This window comes from Pristiophorus japonicus, chromosome 16 (assembly GCF_044704955.1).
Source record: "Pristiophorus japonicus isolate sPriJap1 chromosome 16, sPriJap1.hap1, whole genome shotgun sequence".
Classification (NCBI taxonomy): Eukaryota; Metazoa; Chordata; class Chondrichthyes; family Pristiophoridae; genus Pristiophorus; species Pristiophorus japonicus.
In genome coordinates this window covers 20,772,933-20,794,391 of record NC_091992.1, presented here as the reverse complement: position 1 = coordinate 20,794,391, position 21,459 = coordinate 20,772,933, and the positions used below count along the sequence as shown (strand labels likewise).

Genomic DNA, 21,459 nt, shown 5'->3' with positions numbered 1-21,459 from the left:
TTGAGATATGTTGAATACCTAAGTCTCTCTTCTTATTCCCCTTCACTCCAGTGATTCATTGGAGATGTAAATTTGCAAGTACAAGTTCCTATCTTGCCTTTCTGGGTTGCAGCATGTTGATAAATCAGCAGTTGTTACCAATATTTTTCTCATTGTAATTTCCTTCCTTGATGTATTCAATATATTGTGATGCAAATCATTTTAAGAACCATAAATGGATGATGATCATAGTGGAATTTTGGATTGTAAACTTTTACCAAATTAAATCTAAATATTTTGAGGTTTTTTTAGTAGGCGTGGTTGCAGGAATTTGTGCCTTCCTCCAACTTCAGAGAAACTTTACAAGTAACCAGTTTTTGGAAGAATAACCCGGAGTTTATTTCATTACGATTTATCTCGTGGTTTTGTTGTGCTTTAAAATTAGCATCCTGCATTACCAGCAAAAACGGCGAGTGAATTGAATGCTGATGATGAGCACATATGTCAAACATTTTTTTTTAAAGAGTAAGATTTAATTCTCTTGTTTTCAAATCAGGACTTGAGTTATTTTCCTAGGGTAGATGCTGCTTTCTGACTGATTTGTTTTGTTCGTGACTACTGGGGTGCTGCTTGAATGATCAAACGGAGTAGCTTTCTCCTTCATTGTTCATCCCCTGACGGTGATCAGATTTATTGAAAGTCAAAAGATTGACTGTCTACATGAGATTAAACACACAAAGAGGCAGTCCTAAATTCTTTTGAGTAAATTTGATCGAAGTATATTAAAGGACTATAGGAGGCTTTAAGGCAGGGAAGGAGGTACCAAGGTTGAAACGGTTTGGGAGCGAATGAGAAGAGGATTTGCTGACTGGCCTCGAATAGAGCCAAGAACGAATAATAATGCAGTGTCACGTGGGAAGGTGCGTGCAAGGTGCACAGCTGAAGACGATTATTGTTTCAATTATGTTTCTTCCAAAGGACGACTTCTGGGAAAAAGTTCCCAGAAACGGGCCCTCTAGTACCTAACCCATTAGTGGTTCTTTCTGGAATATTTTTGTAATGCAACCCACTGCGCCAGGATTGCAGAGAGAAGGAGCAGTTGCCAGATGGCCCATGTTCTTGAACTAAGAATTGACTTTCAATAGTAGACATGTAAAATTAAAATGATCTGCTGCAAACTGATGTGTAATAAAATGACTTGAATAGCCCTCCTTCACTATTCTGGAGCCCAATACTAATATGTTTGGCTCTACCAATTGCTTGGTGGTTAAATGCCATGTGTAGTTTGGTACTCAACAATACAAAATAAAAGGGTCACAATTCTAACCACTGTTCTATGCCAAGTTAAGTCAGCTGATAAGTATTGGGGGATCAAGGGTTTCCAATCCTGATTGCTATCTAGTGACCTCTGTTTGAAAACTCATTTGTATGGTCATCATGACCAGGCCCCAATTAATGCTGGAGGATTGATATTTCCAACATTCTTCTCAGTGGCCTTCACTTTTCTTGAACTCCTAACATATTGAGAAGTTTGCACCCAGCTCCTTTCCTTTACACCCATCACCTTCATATTTGCCAAACTCCACTGGCTTGATTTGTCCCAGTGGAACAGACTTCAAAGACCATGACCACACACTTGCCTCTCTGAGTGGTGATCTCCATGCATGCACCTTATACTGTGACACTGCATTACTGCTTGTTGTCTGCTCCACTATCAGAGGCTATTCCTTCAGTCTACACAATCATGCTTGCCTATTCTCGTCCCAAGCCATGTCACCTTGCTATTTCCCTCCCTGTCTTAAAGTTTATTAAAGCCCTGGAGCGTTAATGGAAAAAATTGGAGGGAATAGGGTGGACAAAGAATTGAACCCAACTGAGAAGAAGGAAGCCAAATCAACATTAGCTGAGGTGCTTCAGTGATATTTTAATTGTAACAGGGTCTGTGGCTCTCGTATCGGACTGTTCAGCCATCAAAGAACTCACTTTGGGAGTGGAAGCAAGTCTTCCTCGATTCCGAGGGACTGCCTATGATGATGAAGCTCTGGAATTCCCTCTCTAAACCTCTCTGCCTCTCAACCTCTATTTCTTCTTAAGACTCTCCTTAAAACCTACCTCTTTGATCATCTGCCCTAATTTCTCCTTATGTGGCTCAGTGTCATATTTTTTTCTTTCATATTCCTGTAAGCGCCTTAGGACGTTTTACTACTTTAAAGTCTTTATATAAATGCTTGTTCTTGGCAACAAGGACATGGTGTACCAGCGGTATTTCTATGAAATACCCTCTCATCCTTCTAGTGAATACAGGCCCAGTCGATCCAGTCTCTCCTCATGTTGGAGGTAGATTGTACTTTTGTTGCATGTAAACTCGAGTTCACAACTGAAATGGAGTCGCTCAAGTTTTAAAACTAACTTGGTTGTATGGTTTTTGGTTCTGAAGTATTCCATAATAAGGTGAAGCTAGTAAATGGTCAAAAGAGCATTGAAGAAGAATGAATTACTTTAAATTAGAATCAAGGGAGGTAGGGGAAGAGAAATAATCTGTCCGATCATACTCTCTTTAATGGAGTGTAGCCTGCCTTATATCCAAAGGGCATTTTTGAAATGCAAAAGCCAGGCTTTTTGGCACACCTTTGTTAGCGCCACTCCAATCAACTGAGATGGCTTACGTGCTAGCTGATATATTTCATCTAATCTGCATTTTTTTTCACCCCCAAAACTATTTATTTAAAAAAAAAGTTTTGCGTGGTAAGTATGATTTAAGATCTTTCCAACTGCTAATCAATGGCAGTGTGGTCCTTGTCCTCATGAGTATATTTCCAAAGCTTTGTAGAAATGGATTGCTGTTCAAGCCATTAAATGGTACATTGCAGCAAAAGATTAACTCTTTGAGCCCTGCATGGATTTCTCTACAAAAAACGAGGGGTCAGCCAACCTTTTTTTTTAAAAAAACACTTAATAAAATTGTTTTGGAAAATTGTGGCAATGCATTCAAAAGTCAGTCAAAATGAGATTAGAAAAGTACACCTTGCATTTATTTAGCATTTTACAAGTTTAAAAAAAAAAAAGTATCGATTTACATACAAGAGTAAACTAAGTATTGATGAGGTAGGAGCTGGGGATTAATAGGGGAGGAGACCAAATGCAAGGTGAAAGAGATACAGCTTTTAGGAGGCTTGAAGGAAGGTAGTGAAGTAGCAAGGTGAAAAGATTTTGGAAATAAATCCAGGAGGCAGAAGCACAATGGCTGAAAGGTTAGCCTTCTGTGTTTTTTTTGAAGTGGGGAAGAGAACAAGCAGTAATCTAGTGTCCCAGAAACAGAGAGTAATGGGTTGCAACATGTGGCTGGAGGAATTTACCAAACGGGTTGAAGTGTGGCGGTGGATGGATTTGAAAACTAAGACGAGGATTTTGAAGTCCATTTGCTGAAGGGGAAGAACCCAGCAGAGATGGGCAAGGAGCAGGACACTGGATGTGCAGAATTTTATGTGGGTGGGGCCTCGGGCAGCAGTGTTTTCAATTAGCTGCAGTTTTTGAAGGGTGACGATGGAGAGGTTGTAGAGAAATCCATCTTCAAAGTGATGATGGTGTGGATGTAAATTTTTACATCAGATTGGAGGAGGAAGGAACGGAAGCAGTTCATATCTGTATTCTCCTCCAGCCCTGCAGTCTTCTGAGATATTTCCATTCCTCCAATTCTGTCGTCTTGTGAATCCCTGATTTTAATCGCTCAACCGTTGGCGGCCGTGCCTTCAGCTGCCAAGGTCCCAAGCTCTGGAATTCCCCCTCTAAATCTCTTCACCTCTCTGTCCTCCTTTTAAGACGCTCCTTGAAACCTACCTGTCACTTGCACTAATATCTCCTTATATGACTCAGTGTCAAATTTTGTCTGATAATGCTCATATGAAGCACCTTGGAACGTTTTACTACGTTAAAGGCACTATATAAATACAAGTGGTGGAGGAAAGTGGTCTTCAAAATCTTAGCTCATACTTGATTATAATGCAATGCTTGTGAACCTCTGAGTAGACAGCACGGGAGGTCGATGGAATTGGATATAGAGGGATGGATGAGCCAAAAAGGATAGCTTCAGGGCTTCACGATTGACAGGTAGTTGGATAGTACCCCTTCAACCATGGAGTCTGTGTGGTTGAGAAATGGAGTTGGATGTTGGCGTATGTGCAAGTCTGAAAATCTATTCAAGTTAAGTCTATTTATTGTACTCAAATGTTCCAAACAAATTTATGATGAGAAAGCTGTGACAACAGGCTTCTAAAAACTGATATCATCAAAGAGCAAGAATAAGAATGAATATGAAACATAAAGTATAATAAGGAAATATGAGATTTATTTAAATATTGTCTAGATATTAGATGGTCTTGTTCAATTACTGTGTGCTCTTACTGATTAGACATTCTATTTACATTGTATGGGAACCAGGAGGTAGATTCTCGATCTTTTTTTGAGGGAATGTTGCAAAGGATTTATGAAATCATTAAAAGTGGAATTGAATTAGAGGTGGAAATGCTTGCAGTGACTTTTTTGCTGCAGGCTGGAATTTCTGATAAATGAGGTTTCCAGAGCTCATTTCAAAAATCAAACCACTCTAAGGATTACTGTACTGATGTCCTTCTAAGCTGCCCTTGCATATTGGTTGCCCACTAAATTACAGCCCTTCCAAAAGGGTTAAAAAAAACTAGGCTGTATCTAGTACCCAGCAGCTTAAACTGAAAATATGTCGTAAAAATATACAGCCTCTTACATATACACACATATATATTTTTTTGTCTTTGCATTCCTTGAATGTTCATTTTTTGAACAATAAATAGAGATTAAATTAATAAAGAATCTACAGCGTAAGAGTCTTTTTAAAAAAAAAAAGTACCTGTTTGAAGTGAAGCACATTGGCTAAATGAGGCTCTCTGGATTAATTTTAAAATTCGCTCCTTCCCCTGCATCCCTCCCTCCCTCCAGAAGGCAAACCCCTTGCTTGGGTGGGAGGGGGAACCAGTGCCCTCTAATCCATATGAACATAGGAACAGGAGTAGGCCATTGAGCCCCTCAAGCCTATTCCGCCATTCAATAAGATCATGGCTGATGTGCGACCTAACTCCAGATACCCGCCGTTGGCCATATCCCTTAATACCTTTGGTTAACAGAAAACTATCAATCTCCGATTTAAAATTAACAATTGATCTAGCATCAATTGCCATTTGTGGAAGAGTTCCAAACTTCTACCACCCCTTGTGTGTAGAAGTGTTTCCTAATTTCACTCCTGAAACGTCTGGCTCTAATTTTTAGACTATCCCCCTCTAGTGCTAGACTCCCCAATGAGCGGAAATAGTTTCTCTCTCTCTCTACCTGTTGGGGTAAAAAGAAGACTTCTCCTCTTCAAGGTGGACTCCCTGATATAAGAAGTTGACACCCGCCCTCTGTAAAGCGACCACGGAATCACTCAGACGAAAACTTCGGTTCAACCGGTTTTTATTCAAGCATACAAGGGAAATGTTCCGATGAACACTTCCCCGAACAACAGTTTGTAATGACAATTATACATATTCTGAGGTGTGCGACCCTCCTACAAAACCATCGATTGGTCTACTGCTATCAGCGAAGTTACATTGATTTGTTGACTCCTATCAGACTAGCTTGGAGTGGTTCTTCCCCACCTGTCCATCTCTCATCCTTCTGGAATGTGTTATTCAGTGGTGTCACTTTGCCTCAGTTTCCATGACGTGTGAAGTAACCTTGTTCCCAAACATCTGCTTTCTTATCCTGTTCCCAAGAGAACTTCAGTCATCATGTCCTAGTTTCTCATGCGATTCAGATGCTCTTACAATCTCTGTTCCCAAACATTTGTGTCCTTGTTCTATATTGAATATGTAAGTTTCCATCGGTCAATTATCATCCCTACCGTAAGACAGAGGAACTCCCGATTCCTCAGAACCTCCTAATTTCCTTAAATCTGATTCCATGCCATTCCCTTATGCTTCTTATTCAAATGTACTTTTTACCCCCTTACACTACCCTGTCTGTTCCCCTTAACATCTTGGAAACTTCGATCAGATCACACCTTAACCTTCTAAATTCTAGGGAATATAATCCTAACTTGTGTAATCTCTCGTAATTAACCCTTGAAGTCCGAGTATCATTCTGGTAAACCGATGCTGCAATCCCTCCAAGGCCAATATATCCTTCCTAAGGCGTGGTGCCCAGAACTGTGGTCTAACTAGGATTTTGTATAGCGCAGCATAACTTCTACCCCCTTGTATTCTAGTCCTCTAGATATAAAGGCCAGCATCCCTGTAGCCTTTTGGATTATATTCTGTACCTGTTCATGACATTGTAATAATCTATGTACCTGGATCCCCAAGTCTCTTTGGACCTCCACTGTTTTTAGCCTTTCACGATTTAGAAAGTACCCTGTTCTATCCTTTTTAGGTCCAAAGTGGATGACTTCTCATTTGCCTACATTGAAATCCATTTGCCACAATTTTGTCCATTCACTTAACCTGTTGATATATTTCTGTAATTTTATGCTTCCATCTACACTGCCTACAATTTCACCTATTTTGTGTCATCGGCAAATTTGGATATGTGGCTTTCCATGCCATGATATAAGTCGTTAATAAATATTGTGAATAGTTGAGGCCCCAACACAGATCCCTGCGGGACAACACTAGTTACCTCCTGTCAAGCATGTCCTTTACCCAAGCAACTGTTACTCACATTTGAACTTTAACAGCAAGTGCCCGGCTATTTGCCTGGGACTAGGGACAAGTGAAGCACCATCCCAACTTCACCTGATGTCCATGGCTGCATACTTCCATTGGAGGGTTACTGAATCATGCCTGTTGTTTTTTTCTCTCTCCCTTCTCTCACCTGAGACACCAAAGCCACTGCTGTTCTAGCTGAGATCTAATTCAGCACATCTATAGGCACGATGGGCCGAATGGCCTTCTGTGCTTTATTATTCTATGATCTGGGATTTTCCCATCTCTGCAGCTCAGTTGCGCGTTGGGTAAATTTGCTTAACCAACAAGCAATTCCTCCCCAATGTTGTCATTTGTTGGCGGTAAAACCCCCAGCAGTAGAATAGCCTGCCAACACCTGCTACTGAGTCTCTTGTGAATATTGCCCATTTGGGTGAGGTACCAAAGTGTGCTCATTGCTTTAGGAAACTGTAACCCAGCAGGGAGGTAATACCTTCAGGAAGGGAGGGTAGGAATTGGGTGAAGGGCAGCAAAAAAAGAAAAATAAATCCCTTGTACGTTCTGTAATATAAATAAAGCAGCTTCAATGCTGGGTACAGCAAATACAAATCAGCTGCTGGCCTCTGATGAGCTAAGCGCTCAGTCATCCTGTAAAGGGTAATAAGGTGCCTCTTTTCCTGGAGAGTTACCAATCTCCCAACATCAGCTAAGTTCTATGGTTGGAAAATGACGATTGCATTTCCAACTTTGAATCAACTGCACTTGGATTTTGGATGCTCATGCTCTGAAATCCACCAAACAATGTAAATGGAATGGATTCTAGAACATGGGAAACCCCAGCAGATTGCAGTATTGCTTCAAGTAGAAACAGTTCTGCAATATAAAGTGGATAAACCTTTGTTTTCCTCATCTATTTCCTCGATTAGATCCTGGTTAATACCTGGGTTTTTTTATTTGCTGAAAGGGCATTAATTACCTCATCAGTTTTAGATGTACCGTATATACTCGTGTATCATGCGACTTTTGAAGACCTAAATTGTAACCTAAATTTGGGGGGTAGCATGATACGCGAGATACAAAATTTGTGGGTGTGAAAGTGCTGGCCAAGATTAGGCTGTTAGGCTGTTAAGCAGACCGTATCCATTTACGGTAAGTCAAATAGTACATATGTATATCAAATAAAGATGATTTTGATAAAACTACTGTTTTACTTGCTGACACACACGTAATGTTTACGCTTTCCAAATCAGCTGAGAGGCTAACTACCAAAGGAAAACAGAAACGATTCTTAATGAAACTATTACCGGTATATTTATTTTTAAAAATGCTTTAACAATCAAATCTCCATCTATCTCAGCCCATGCTTCTTTTACCCACAAACACAGTAGAGGCAAATCCGGAGCCTTCATATTCCCTCCCTTCGTAAATGATTTCTCTCCTTCCATCATCCAGTCATTCCATTTCTTTCTTATATTGTCTTTAAATGGCTTATTAATGGATACGTCAAGTGGCTGAACGACGCTAGTCAAGCCAGCTGGAATGATTGCTATATCGGTGTTCGATTCGCGAACAGCTTTCACAACAGAATCCACTCGATGTAACCTAAACATATCCCACACAAGTAAACTTTTTTGGCGTCGTAAACCACCTGCTCTTGATTCCCAAACTCTCTTCAGCCAAATCTTGCAGCCATTATCGTTCATCCATCCTTTTTCATTTCATGATTCGGTTGTTAAGGTCTGTATTCGATCGTTGTTATGTTAGGGTACTTGTTACGTGTTAGGTACTTGTTAAACTTGTTTGAAAGCCTAGCCTAGTGTCATCTGGTATCTCAAAAAAGTGACTCGCATGATACATGAGATATATGATAAAATCATGTTTTGGGGACGAAAATTTAGGGGTCGCATGATACGTGAGATCGTAGGATACGCGAGTATATACGGTAATATAAACTTTACTTAATCAAGTGGCCTATTACATTTTGTAGTTTTTACACTAACTGGCATTAGTCTAATTTCTTGTATTAATCCACTATCTTGTTTGGTTTCCTGTTCTCTCCCCACTGGATATTTTTAAAAATGTTGTTTTTTGGGGGGAAAAGTGAGATTGGGATATAATTGATTTGAACAGACTTTTTGCTGAGGCTGGTAAGGATTTTGGTTCATGATTGGATAGTAGGAATGGGATTCTTCCTTTTCCCACCTGCCCAAAAACCAGCATGGTGGTGTACTTACTGTGTCTTGCTCCATCTATAGGCTGAGAACTGACAATTTCTGACGGCAGTGGCCAGACTTCAATGACCTCGACATCTGCTCGCTCACTCTCTCTCTCTCTCTCTCTCTCTCTCTCTCCTTTTTCTCCCCCACCCCCCCTCTCTCGCGGCCTCTCATTTCCCAAGCCATGTGTGATTCCCCGCTTAGATGGTGTTCAGCCATAGATGGTGTTCACCCAGTCTCCTGCTGGTAACTGATATAGGGTGACTTAACAATCTAGGACACTAATCTGAAGAATTTGCTGTGTGGTGGTGGTAATTTGTGGGTGCAAATTCTTGTTCTGTCACTCTAGTTCAGCATATTGATGTTTTGGCACACTCATACCTGATCACTTCTAAAGTTTCTAATACTGGTAATATTGTACATCATCAGACTAAAGTACCTCAGCCCAACAAGTTAATGGCTAATCTGCACCACAAAGTTACCACCTTTTAATCTTTAGAAATGATTTCTAAATAGTGGCTATCTTCATTTCATCTTGTTTTAGATGGTACAGACCCTAGCTAGTAATGGAGCCAACTCAATCTGGGAACACTCGCTGCTTGATCCAGCCCAAGTACAAAGTGGACGGCGCAAACCAAACCCTCAGGACAAAGTACAGTGAGTACTGTTCACCTTCAAAAAAAATACATGGCTACAGTATTGGCATTACATGTACACAGACCATACAAGTAATGGACATGGCGATGTAATGGTTGATACTGGATTAGCATCCCAGAGATTGCGAGTTCCAGTCCCACTGAGACAAGTTATGTAATCTAATTGAACAAATATGATTATTTGTAAACTGGCATCAGGAAAAAGCGACCATGAAATCTTACGGATCATCGTAAAGACCCAACTGGTTCACTAATGCTCTTCAGGGAAGGGAACCTGTCACCCCTATCGGATTTGGTCTGTTTGTGACTCAAGTCCCACACTTGCATAGTTGTCTCTGAATGACCTCTTGAGTTGTAAACCAGGAAAACTAGGAGCAGGTAATAAATTACTTTCCCACTGTTCTCCGCATGCTGAGAATATATGGGGGAAAAGTCCTTTCTTGGAGAAATCTGGAATGTTTTGTCTTTTTCTTTCATACAGGTAAGTGTCTAGTAGTTGATTTGATTGGTTTAAAAAAAAAAATCCCCTGGGAGTACAGATGCACTAACGTTAGCGTCCTCGACCAGGCCAACATCCTCAGCATTGACCACACTTGATCAACTCCGCTGGGCAGGCCACACCGTTTGCATGCCGGACACAAGACTGCCAAAGCAAGCGCTATATTCGGAACTCCTTCACGGCAAACGAGCCAAAGGTGGGCAGAGGAAACATTACAAGGACACCCTCGAAGCCTCCCTAATAAAGTGCAACATCCCCACTGACACCTGGGAGTCCCGGGCCAAAGACCGCCCTAAGTGGAAGAACTGCATCTGGGAGAGCGCCGAGCACCTCGAGTTTAATTGCCGAGAGCTTGCAGAAACCAAGCACAGGCAGCGGAAAGAGCGTGTGGCAAACCAATCCCACCCACCCTTTCCCTCAACGACTATCTGTCCCATCTGTGATAGGGATTGTGGTTCTCGTATTGGACTGTTCAGCCACCTAAGAACTAATTTTTAGAGTGGAAGCAAGTCTTCATCGATTCCGAGGGATGGCCTATGATGACTTTTGAATGAAGATTCTAGGATATGTACAAATATTAGAAGATTCATCTTGTCGAGGCTCTGATCTCATTATAACATGGTTCTCATTCATAGGAATTTCATACTATTATTTTGGAATTATAACTAACCAACTAATAATTGCTGACAAAAATCTGTTCCCATTGCCCTTAAAATAGAGTAATTGTGAGTTCTAAAATTAATCCACATTAAATTCCTGACAGGGTGTACACTCATTACTGTGGTAGTGATGGGTCTGAACTTGTAACTGATTATGTGGAATTGCCAATAAACTTACTGAAACTACAGTTATTACATTGTTAAAATGTGACATTTTATGTTTTTTTAAAACTGCAGTCCCACCAAGGCAGAATTCATACGAGCCAAATATCAGATGCTGGCATTTGTCCACAAACTGCCTTGTCGTGATGACGATGGTGTTACAACAAAGGATCTGAGTAAGGTGAGGTATCTTGAACAAGGACTTGAATAAAATTAATATCTATCTTTTAGAATTTATACTAAATTTGATGCAGAGGAGATTGGCAATTAGTTATTGTCAGTTAAGATATCACTTCACTTAAAATAATCTGTTGGGTGAACGATTCTCATTTAATTTTTTTTTCTTCTTTACAAATCTGTGTTGGCACAAGCTTTCAGGAGTGACCCATGTATAACATAACAATCGTTTTTGTTCTCTATAGCTCTCTAGCAAGTCGTTACTTCCGAAAGGTGTTTGAACGTCCAAAAGGCATTTGATAAAGTGCCACATAATAGGCTTGCCAGCAAAGCTGAAGCCCATGGAATAAAAGGGACAGTGGCAGCATGGATATGAAATTGGCTAAGTGACAGGAAACAGAGAGTAGTGGTGAACGGTTGTTTATCGGACGGGAGGAAGGTACATGCTGGGGGTTCCCCAGGGGTTGAGACTAGGACCACTGCTTTTCTTGATTATATATTAATGACTTAGACTTGGGTGTACAGAGCACCATTTCAACATTTGCAGGTGACAAAAAACTTGATGTATAGTGAGCAGTGATGAGGATGGTGATAGACTTCAAGAAGATATGGACAGGCTGGTGGAATGGACGGACATGTGGCAGATGAAATTTAATGCAGAAAAGTGCAAATTGATGCATTTTGGTCGGAAGAATGAGGAGAGGTAATATAAACTGAAGGGTACAATTCTAAAGGGAGTGAATGAACAGAAAGACCCGGGAGGGCGGGGGGGGCCTTGAGAAAGCGTTTTTTTAAAAAAAGTATACGGGATCCTGGGCTTCATAAATAGAGGCATAGAGTACAAAAGCAAGGAAGTTATGATAAGCATTTATAAAACACTGGTTTGGCCTCAACTGGAGTATCGTCTCCAATTCTGGACACCACACTTTTGGAAGGATGGGAAGGTCTTGGAGGGGATGCAGAAAAGATGGACAAGAATGGTTCGAGGGATGAGAGAGACTTCAGTTACATGGATAGACTGGAGAAGCTGGGATTGTTCTCCTTAGAACAGAGATGGTTAAGAGGAGATTTGATAGATTTGTTCAAAGTCATGAAAGGTCTAGACAAAGTAGATAGAGAGAAACTGTTCCCATTGCCGAAAGGCTTGAGAACAGAGGGCACGGATTTAAGGTGATTGACAGAAGAACCAAAGGCAACATGAGGAAAATCTTTTATATGCAGTGTGTGGTTAGGATCTGGATGCACTGCCTGAAAGGGTGATGGAGGCAGATTCAATCGTGGGCTTTTAAAAGGGAATTGGGTGAAGCGAAACATGTGCAGGGCTGCGGAGGAAGGGTGGAGGAGTAGGACTAGCTGAAGTGCTCTTGCAGAGAGCTGGCCTTCTGTGCTGTAACTATTCGATGAATTTATTCGGAGTCCTACCTGCACAAAATCCCATTTATGCATTTCAAATTGTATTATTCAAGTGCTTGCTGGTTTTATCCAAAACACAACTTGATTATCTCAGACTCCAAAAAATGTAAAGGAAAACAGTCACCTGGAGTTTGTGTTAACAGGCTTTAATGATCTTTTATGCAGTAATCTTGCCTTTATGTGAGTAGGCTTAAAAGATAACATTCTGGCCTTCTGCAATGTTTCCTCAAACTATAAAATGGCTTTTAGTTGTATGCATTATCTAGTGTTTGCCACTTAACCAGCATTCAGTGGCAGTAGGTTTGTTCTGTTTACTTTTAAAATGTCACCATACAAGCTGCAATTTTTTTTTGAGAGGCCATTTTAACTCGGTTTAAAATGACGTGACTAGTGCAGTTAACCATTTGCCATCGGATGACTACACATTGGTTTTGAGAAGCTGAAGCAATCAAAAAGAAATTGTTTTAATGAGCATTTCTGACAGCTTGCACTTTTTAAATAAATGCTAAGTCAGTTGTAGTTGAGCACTGCAGTTGGTCTCAACCAGAGAAGGGTTTTAAAACATTTATTTAAAAAAAAATCAGCCAGATTTTTAATAATTGTCTCATCCATGATTAAATAGCTTGCCTGTCACACCTTGCACAATAAGAATGATCCCTTGAGTAAAGTTATGGAGGGCTGGTGGCACCATAGAATTGTACTTTCAGGAGACAGTGACAAATTAGGAGATAAAAAGGGATAAAGAGAATCCGTTGAATCCTTGGATTCTATAGTATCTTTTGTGTTTTTTAAAAAAAGGACCCAGTGGCAGATAAAGCACGTCACATGCTCTGTTTCTGTGCAGTTATTGGAACAACATTTTGTAGTCAACTGCAGAACTCCGAGAAACCCAAATAAAGGTTGATAGTCTTCTGACGTCCATCTTTATCTCTTTATTTACTTCAATTTCACCACCAGGTATTTGGAAGAAGATTTTTTTATAGCATCAGGATTGCAAGCATAAGCACTGCAGGGTTCATCATGCCCTGGGGCATTCTATGAAAATTGCATTGTCATTCTGCACAGGCTAATGGCAGTAGACCTTGCTGAATGCTGCATATCTCATTAAAATGTCATTACTCTGTAATTAGAATATCTTGAGACCAATTTGTGAGGCACAGGAAAATACCTTCATTTACTGGAAAAGGGTTTACCAGTCTTTAAATAGTTGGCTAGTGAGCCCTGTAACTTAGGGCATGTGGTTAGAGGCAGGATATATGAAATGTATTCTTTTTAGTTACATTTCGCTGGTGAGAATAACCTCCAAACTCGTGAGTAAGGTGTACTGGTTCTCATTAGCAAAATATAAAGAAATTGTGCATTTCTTTTTGGTAAATTGGAGGTATTACAGCATCTGAATTTTAAGTACTAAAGTCGTTTAATCTGGTTATCATCAGGAAATTGCAGATACTGACAGCAGATAGTGAAATATTGTCAGTGTGTGTGTGTATACTGTAGGGAATATATGTATGTATATTCCATGCTATAAGGAGCCAATTCTCTGAAGGATGGAGAAACTGTGCTCCCAGATATAAAATAAAAGGGATCAGCGGGGAGTTCGAACAGCGGGAGTCCGGGGAGTCGAGGAGGAGGCCTATAAAAGGCCCAGCAGTCGGAGGAGGCCAGCTGGTGCTAATGCAGGGGCAGAAGGTAAACAAAGAAGTAGAAAGAAATCGACAATTATCCAGTGCTTGCGTGGGCCTTAAGGTTCCCAGTATCCTGAGTCTCCAGAGTCGAAGTAGCCGCTGCGGTCCCATCTCGAGGAGTGTTTTATCTGCAAATTTTAAACAAACAGAGAGCCTGGTCGTCACCAGGTGTTAGGTTCTGGTCTACTCATCTTTTATCCATGCATGTCGAGGTCACTCTTGTGAAATCGGAGGTAAGGATTAGGTTGGGTTTGTGGGGTACATTGGCTCTATTGCCATAGGTGATGGTGCTATGGCTGCGCACTGCACTATCCGTCTGGTCCCATTTAAAAAAAAAAAAAAATCTCTTCCAGTTTATTTATCTTAGCCTTTTAACTCTTGAATTTGTTTTGTTTGAGTATCTTTCTTTTATTTGTATCAGGCGAGTATTATTACATAGGCTAGTTCTGTTTTACTTTTATTCCGACTATCCCACCATTTCCTCTCTCTGTCAGGTGAGTCTTTTTTATTCTATTAAGAAATCCAAATTAATAATGTCCAGTATAAAACACCCGTCAATGGAAAGGGTTAACTCCTTTACAGGTTTGTAAGAAGGCCTGATATCATTACGTGACTTCGCGTAATCATCCGAAATTTTTTTTTAAGTCTTTGTGCCTTCAAAACTTGCTTAGAAATTAGGAATCCGTTAAAACAGCAGATATCATTAGTAAAGCCGTCATAATAAAAGTCTTCTCATCAGGAAAGACAGCATTTTAGATTAAACTCCAATTTTTTCTTAACTTCTAATTCAAATGCTTGCCAAAGATTTTTTTTAAAATTGATTTAAAACGAGACCATGCATTTTTAATAGCTATTTTGTTTACTGAAATCCAATTTTAAAATTCAGTAAGATTTTATAATTCACAGTTTTTTTTCTTTCTGTGCTGAGTTCGCATAGCTTAGATTTTTTCTCCTCGTTATTTTCAAAACCCTCCTGCTTGTTTAGACTGCTCGGGACTTTTCTTGATGAACAACGTCCATTTTGGAAATCTTTCAAACTGCAGTGAAACTTTCTCGTAATTTAAAATCATTATCAATGGAGAGTGTCTTTTACCTCTTCAAATTATTTTTTTTCAATTAAACCAATATCTTTTTCACAACCGATATCAACTAGTATTTAGTAAGTTATGTCTTTTTCCATCGCAAACACCCCCCTTTTTTTTTCAGCACCTATTTAGTATGTTACGTCCTCTTTTTTTTTTTTCAGATCTCCTTTCTTCAAATTAGGTTTTGTATTTTACACGGAGGGCTTGTGTCTCCATAAATTTGTTAATTTAAAATCATCAGACAATCGAAGACACTTTTCCTTTCAAATTCGTTCAATTTGTTTTCTTTCAGGTTGCGTCTTTATCTTTTTTTTCATAACTAGAATGGAGTCTAGCACATAGGCTTTGAGAGCTGCTTTTTGTTATCTCAAAGGTTCCAGTTTCAAGGCCGTTACAATGTCCCTTTTTCTAAACAGCTAAAGCTTGCCATTTTTACATTTTTTCAAAAGTCCCTTTCACACCTTCGCAGATTGCTCGCCACTCACCCAGGAGTTTGACCTGATCCCTGAAGGTATTTCTAGATTGTTTCCAAACCTTTTAGTTTTATTTTCTCTTTTTTTTTAGCGATCAGATTTAATTTAATTTAATATTTTTTTTTTAGTTTGAATCTATCTCAGTATTTTGCTGTGCCTTCTCTTAATATCTCAAATTCCCAATTCAAATTTTGTAATGCCTATCTTTTATTTCCTAGCTCCGTAACTTATCATCCGAATAAATCCACACCTGCGTTTCTCACTTAAAACTTCCTACATGCAGGACAACACTGCAAAGGTTTAAAAAAATCTTTCACCCTGTCTGAAAAAGTGGGTGGAGATAAAACAAACTGACAGCTCCCCCATTTTTCCAAACAGGCTTTCAGACACACAAAAAATTCATTCCGCAGTCAAAAAAATCACACAAGGACTCTCACTCAACGACAGACATTCACAAAAGTCTCTTTTTAGTCAACAAAGCTTATTAATTGTTTGGCCGGCTCTCTCTTTTTTTGGATCCATATGTCACTTAAGATAGTGACTATCAGCTTTTTTTTATGGCATTACGAAGTTTCGCAAGTTACAATTAATGATTGGTTTTATTCACCTTTTTAATAGCCATGTTACCCATCTTCTTCGGGGCTATGAGGGTCTTGGGCACTCCCTTTAATTCGTGTTAGGTATGCAGGGCGTTATTTATATCTATATGTCTTCCCTTGGTGCCGTACACTCGTACTGCAACGCTTTTGGGTCATATGTCTCGTCCCTGCACCGTGCGCTCGTACTGTTTCAGGTCAATAGACCTTCCCCTATATCTTCCCTTGCATCGTACCCTCACACTGCTGTGCTATCTCCACGCGCGGTTTCTAGGATGCACCTTTTGACCCCCTTCCATACCTAGATCGTCCTTGTCCTTCGTCTCCGTCACTCCTGGACCTGCTACAAATGGTTCTTTGTACAGATGTCCTTCCCTTGCGGTTTACAATGCCACAGCTTTAACTTGAAGGTGGTAAATTAAAACGTACTCGCCCCAACAGCTGGGTCATTGTTCCGTTCGGGTGTTTGCTAGTGCTGTTGGGGAGGGGTTAAACTAATATGGCAGGGGGATGGGAACCTATGCAGGGAGACAGAGGGAAGTAGAATGGGGGCAGAAGCAAAAGATAGAAAAAAGAAAAGTAAAAGTGGAGGGCAGAGAAACCCAAGGCAAAAATCAAAAAGGGCCACATTACAGCAAAATTCTAAAGGGGCAATGTGTGTTAACAAGACGAGCCTGAAGGCTCTGTGTCTCAATGCAAGGAGTATTCGTAATAAGGTGGATGAATTAACTGCACAGGCAGCAATTAATGAATATGATATAATTAGCTCCACGGTGACCAAGGCTGAGAACTCAACATCCAGGGGTGTTCAACATTTAGGAAGGATAGACAGAAAGGAAAAGGAGGCAGGGTAGCATTGCTGGTTAAAGAGGAAATTAACGCAATAGTAAGGAAGGACATTAGCTTGGATGATGTGGAATCTGTATGGGTGGAGCTGCGGAATACCAAAGGGCAGAAAACACTAGTGGGAGTTGTGTACAGACCACCAAACAGTAGTAGTGAGGTTGGGGACAGCATCAAACAAGAAATTAGGGATGCGTGCAATAAACGTACAGCAGTTATCATGGGATACTTTAATCTACATATAGATTGGGCTAACCAAACTGGTAGCAATATGGTGGAGGAGGATTTCCTGGACTGTATTACGGATGGTTTTCTAGACCAATATGGCGAGGAACCAACTCGAGGGCTGGTCATCCTAGATAGGGTGATGTGTAATGAGAAAGGACTAATTAGCAATCTTGTTGTGCGAGGCCCCTTGGGGAAGAGTGACCATAATATAGTAGAATTCTTTGTTAAGATGGAGAGTGACACAGTTAATTTAGAGACTAGGGTCCTGAACTTAAGGAAAGGTAACTTCGATGGTATGAGACGTGAATTGGCTAGAATAGACTGGCAAATGATAATTAAAGGGTTGACGGTGGATAGGCAATGGCAGACATTTAAAGATCACATGGATGAACTTCAACAATTGTACATCCCTGTCTGGAGTGAAAATAAAACAGGGGAAGGTGGCTCAACTGTGGCTAACAAGGGAAATTAGGGATAGTGTTAAATCCAAGGAACAGGCATATAAATTGGCCAGAAAAAGCAACAAACCTGAGGACTGGGAGAAATTTAGAATTCAGCAGAGGAGGACAAAGGGTTTAATTAGGAGGGGGAAAATAGAGTATGAGAGGAAGCTTCCTGGGAACATAAAACTGACTGCAAAAGCTTCTATAGATATGTGAAGAGAAAAAGATTAGTGAAGATAAACATAGGTTATTGCAGTCAGAATCAGGTCAATTTATAATGGGGAAGAAAGAAATGGCAGACCAATTGAACAAATACTTTGGTTCTCTCTTCACGAAGGAAGACACAAATAACCTTCCGGAAATAACCTTTCCCGCCTAATAAGGATTTCCTTCAGTTCCTCCTTCTCACTAGACTGAGGAAATCCTTATTAGGCGGGAAATTGTGTTAGGGAAGTTGATAGGTTTGAAGGCTGATAAATCCCGGTACCTAATAATCTGCATCCCAGAGTACTTAAGGAAGTGGCCCAAGAAATAGTGGATGCATTGGTGATCATTTTCCAACCGTCTATCAACTCTGGATCAGTTCCTATGGACTGGAGGGTAGTTAATGTAACACCACTTTTTAAGAAAGAAGGGATAGAGAAACAGGTAATTATAGACTGCTTAGCCTGACATCGGTAGTGGGGAAAATGTTGGAATCAATTATTAAAGATGAAATAGCAGCGCATTTGGAAAGCAGTGACAGGATCGGTCCAAGTCAGCATGGATTTATGAAACGGAAATCATGCTTGACAAATCTTCTGGAATTTTTTGAGGATGTAACTAGTAGAGTGGACAAGGGAGAACCAGTGGATCAGCATTTGGACTTTCAATAGGCTTTTGACAAGGTCCCACACAAGAGATTGGTTTGCAAAATTAAAGCGCATGGTATTGGGGGTTATGTACTGACGTGGATAGAGAACTGGTTGGCAGACAGGAAGCAGAAATTCAGGATAAACGGGCCCTTTTCAGAATGGCAGGCAGTGACTAGTGGGGTGCCGCAGGACTCAGTGCTGGGACCCCAGCTATTTACAATATACATTAATGATTTAGATGAAGGAATTGAGTGTAATATCTCCAAGTTTGCAGATGACACTAAGCTGGGTGGTGGTGTCAGCTGTGAGGAGGACACTAAGAGGCTGCAGGTGACTTGGACAGATTAGGTGAGTGGGCAAATACATGGCAGATGCAGTATAATGTGGATAAATGTGAGGTTATCCACTTTGAGGGTAAAAACACGGAGGCAGAATATTATCTGAATGGTGGCAGATTAGGAAAAAGAGAGGTGCAACGAGACCTGGGTGTCATGGTACATCAGTCATTGAAAGTTGGCACGCAGGTACAGCAGGCAGTAAAGAAGGCAAATGGTATGTTGGCCTTCATAGCTAGGGGATTTGAGTATAGGAGCAAGGAGGTCTTACTGCAGTTGTACAGGGCCTTGGTGAGTCCTCACCTGGAATATTGTGTTCAGTTTTGGTGGTCTAATCTGAGGAAGGACGTTCTTGCTATTGAGGGAGTATAGCGAAGGTTCACCAGACTGATGTATGAGGAGAGACTGGATCGACTGGGCATGTATTCACTGGAGTTTAGAAGGATGAGAGGAGATCTCATCGAAACATATAAAATTCTGACAGGACTGGACAGGTTGGATGCAGGAAGAATGTTCCCAATGTTGGGGAAGTCCAGAACCAGAGGACACACAGTCTAAGGATAAGGGGTAAGCCATATAGGACTGAGATGAGGAGAAACTTCCTCGCTCAGAGAGTTGTTAACCTGTAGAATTCTCTGCCGCAGAGAGTTGTTGATGCTAGTTCATTGGATATATTCAAGAGGGAGTTAGATATGGTCCTTACGGCTAACGGGATCAAGAGGTATGGAGAGAAAGCAGGAAAGGGGTACTGAGGTGAATGATCAGCCATGATCTTATTGAATGGTGGTGCAGGCTCGAAGAGCCAAATGGCCTACTCCAACTATTTTCTATGTTTCAATGATCTACCAGATGTAGTAATTTTTATTAATGTTTTGTCTTCAAATTTGGAAGTGGAATTAGTTATCTAAATGGAATATACAGAAGATTCAGCATTATAAAACTAAAATATAGCTGTAAATGGTGTATTCTGAAAATAATGTACAGGTTGAACCTCCCTTATCCAGAACTCTCTTATCCGGAATCACCCCTCGTCCAGAACCATTTCCGGCCGCTCCGACATGGACAAATTGAAGCCCTTCCTTGCTGCCGACTCCCGTAATCGCTGGCCTGACCCCGCATCCACTTCCCCCCCCCGGCCATGATCTCTCTGCTGCATTCCCAGCCCAAGCCAGCCACGATATCCCCTTGCTCAGTACCTGTACCATCCAATTTAACATGACCACCCCTCGTCTGGAATAATCCCTATCCAGAACAGGCCAGGTCCCAAGGGTTCCAGATAAGGGAGGTTCAACCTGTATTTGTTTCTTTCTCTTTGTGAGAAAGCATTTGGAATGTGCTGTGCACTTTCCCTTAATTAAGAAGAAGATCTGTTCACGGGGAAAATCATTAGCACAAACCCACATTTGCCATGCTGCACTTCTACGCCATTGCCCTTTTTAAAAACAAAATTGTTAACTTTCTCAGTTTCTTTTTTATTGGATAGCTTTTGCACTTAGTCTGAGTAATATCAGTGCTGAGCAGCAGGATCTATCATTTCTTGTGGCACACAGTTCTGTCATTGAGATCACCCCAGGTCACACACTCTGGGTCAGATAGAAAGCAAGGCTCCCTCTTCTCTGCTGTAATTGCCTTATTCCCAACCTCAAAAGCATCGCCTGCTGCTGCAGTGTAATATTTTCCACAAAGGCCACCCTTGTGGCTTCTGATCCAGTAATCAATTGTGTGGCAACAAGTATCAAATTGTGGACAGCTTGTGACCTGTGTCCCTGGAAATTAAGTTGAAATTGTTCAAATTAATTTTGTGTAGGATCCTGGCAGCCATTGAGTGAATGCATGAACATTTCAGTCTGGGCTAGAGTTGAACAAAAGGCTTTAAGCGTGTTTAAATCTGGAAAGGTCAGTAGGGATTCGGCCATTTCACCATTGCCTAGTCCCATTGTTCCTTCCTAATGTAAGCAGATTTGAAGATCCGTTCCAGCAGTTGGTGGAATTGAATATATAAATAAAATTACAAGTACATGTCCTAATATAATAAGATTGAAGAACACATTGCATATACCCTCTGACTCCTCTAAATTGTATATAAAATGTCACTGAATTGCATTGCCATACTTTTGGCTAACATTTATATTCTTTTGTCTTTCATCAGCAATTGCACTCCAGTGTGCGGACAGGGAATCTGGAGACATGTCTCAGGCTACTGTCCCTGGGAGCACAGGCCAATTTCTTTCACCCGGTAAAGTTAATTCTGGAATATGTTTTCAGAGCATTTCATAATCTCTCCTAATTAAGAAATGCACGGTTGACCAGTCAGCTCCAGAGAGGGAGAACCATTCTGATGAAAGGACCCATCCAAAATGTTAACTTTTCTCTTTCAGATGCTGATTTAACCTGCTTTACAATTTCTAGTTTTGTTTCTAGAATATGCATTTTTTTATTTCACCTC

At 40.6% G+C, this 21,459-nt stretch overlaps 1 protein-coding gene across 8 annotated transcripts in view; it reads left to right on the top strand.

Moving 5' to 3' along the window:
• The window catches only part of git1 (G protein-coupled receptor kinase interacting ArfGAP 1), a 184,119-nt gene that overhangs the window by 69,269 nt on the left and 93,391 nt on the right, over positions 1-21,459 (top strand). For all 8 annotated transcript variants that reach the window (XM_070857098.1, XM_070857094.1, XM_070857097.1 and 5 more), the window contains exons 3-5: positions 9,450-9,562; positions 10,957-11,062; positions 21,163-21,249. In XM_070857098.1, coding sequence (XP_070713199.1) covers positions 9,450-9,562; positions 10,957-11,062; positions 21,163-21,249 — 306 coding nt within the window. The remainder of the gene's footprint in view (positions 1-9,449; positions 9,563-10,956; positions 11,063-21,162; positions 21,250-21,459) is intronic.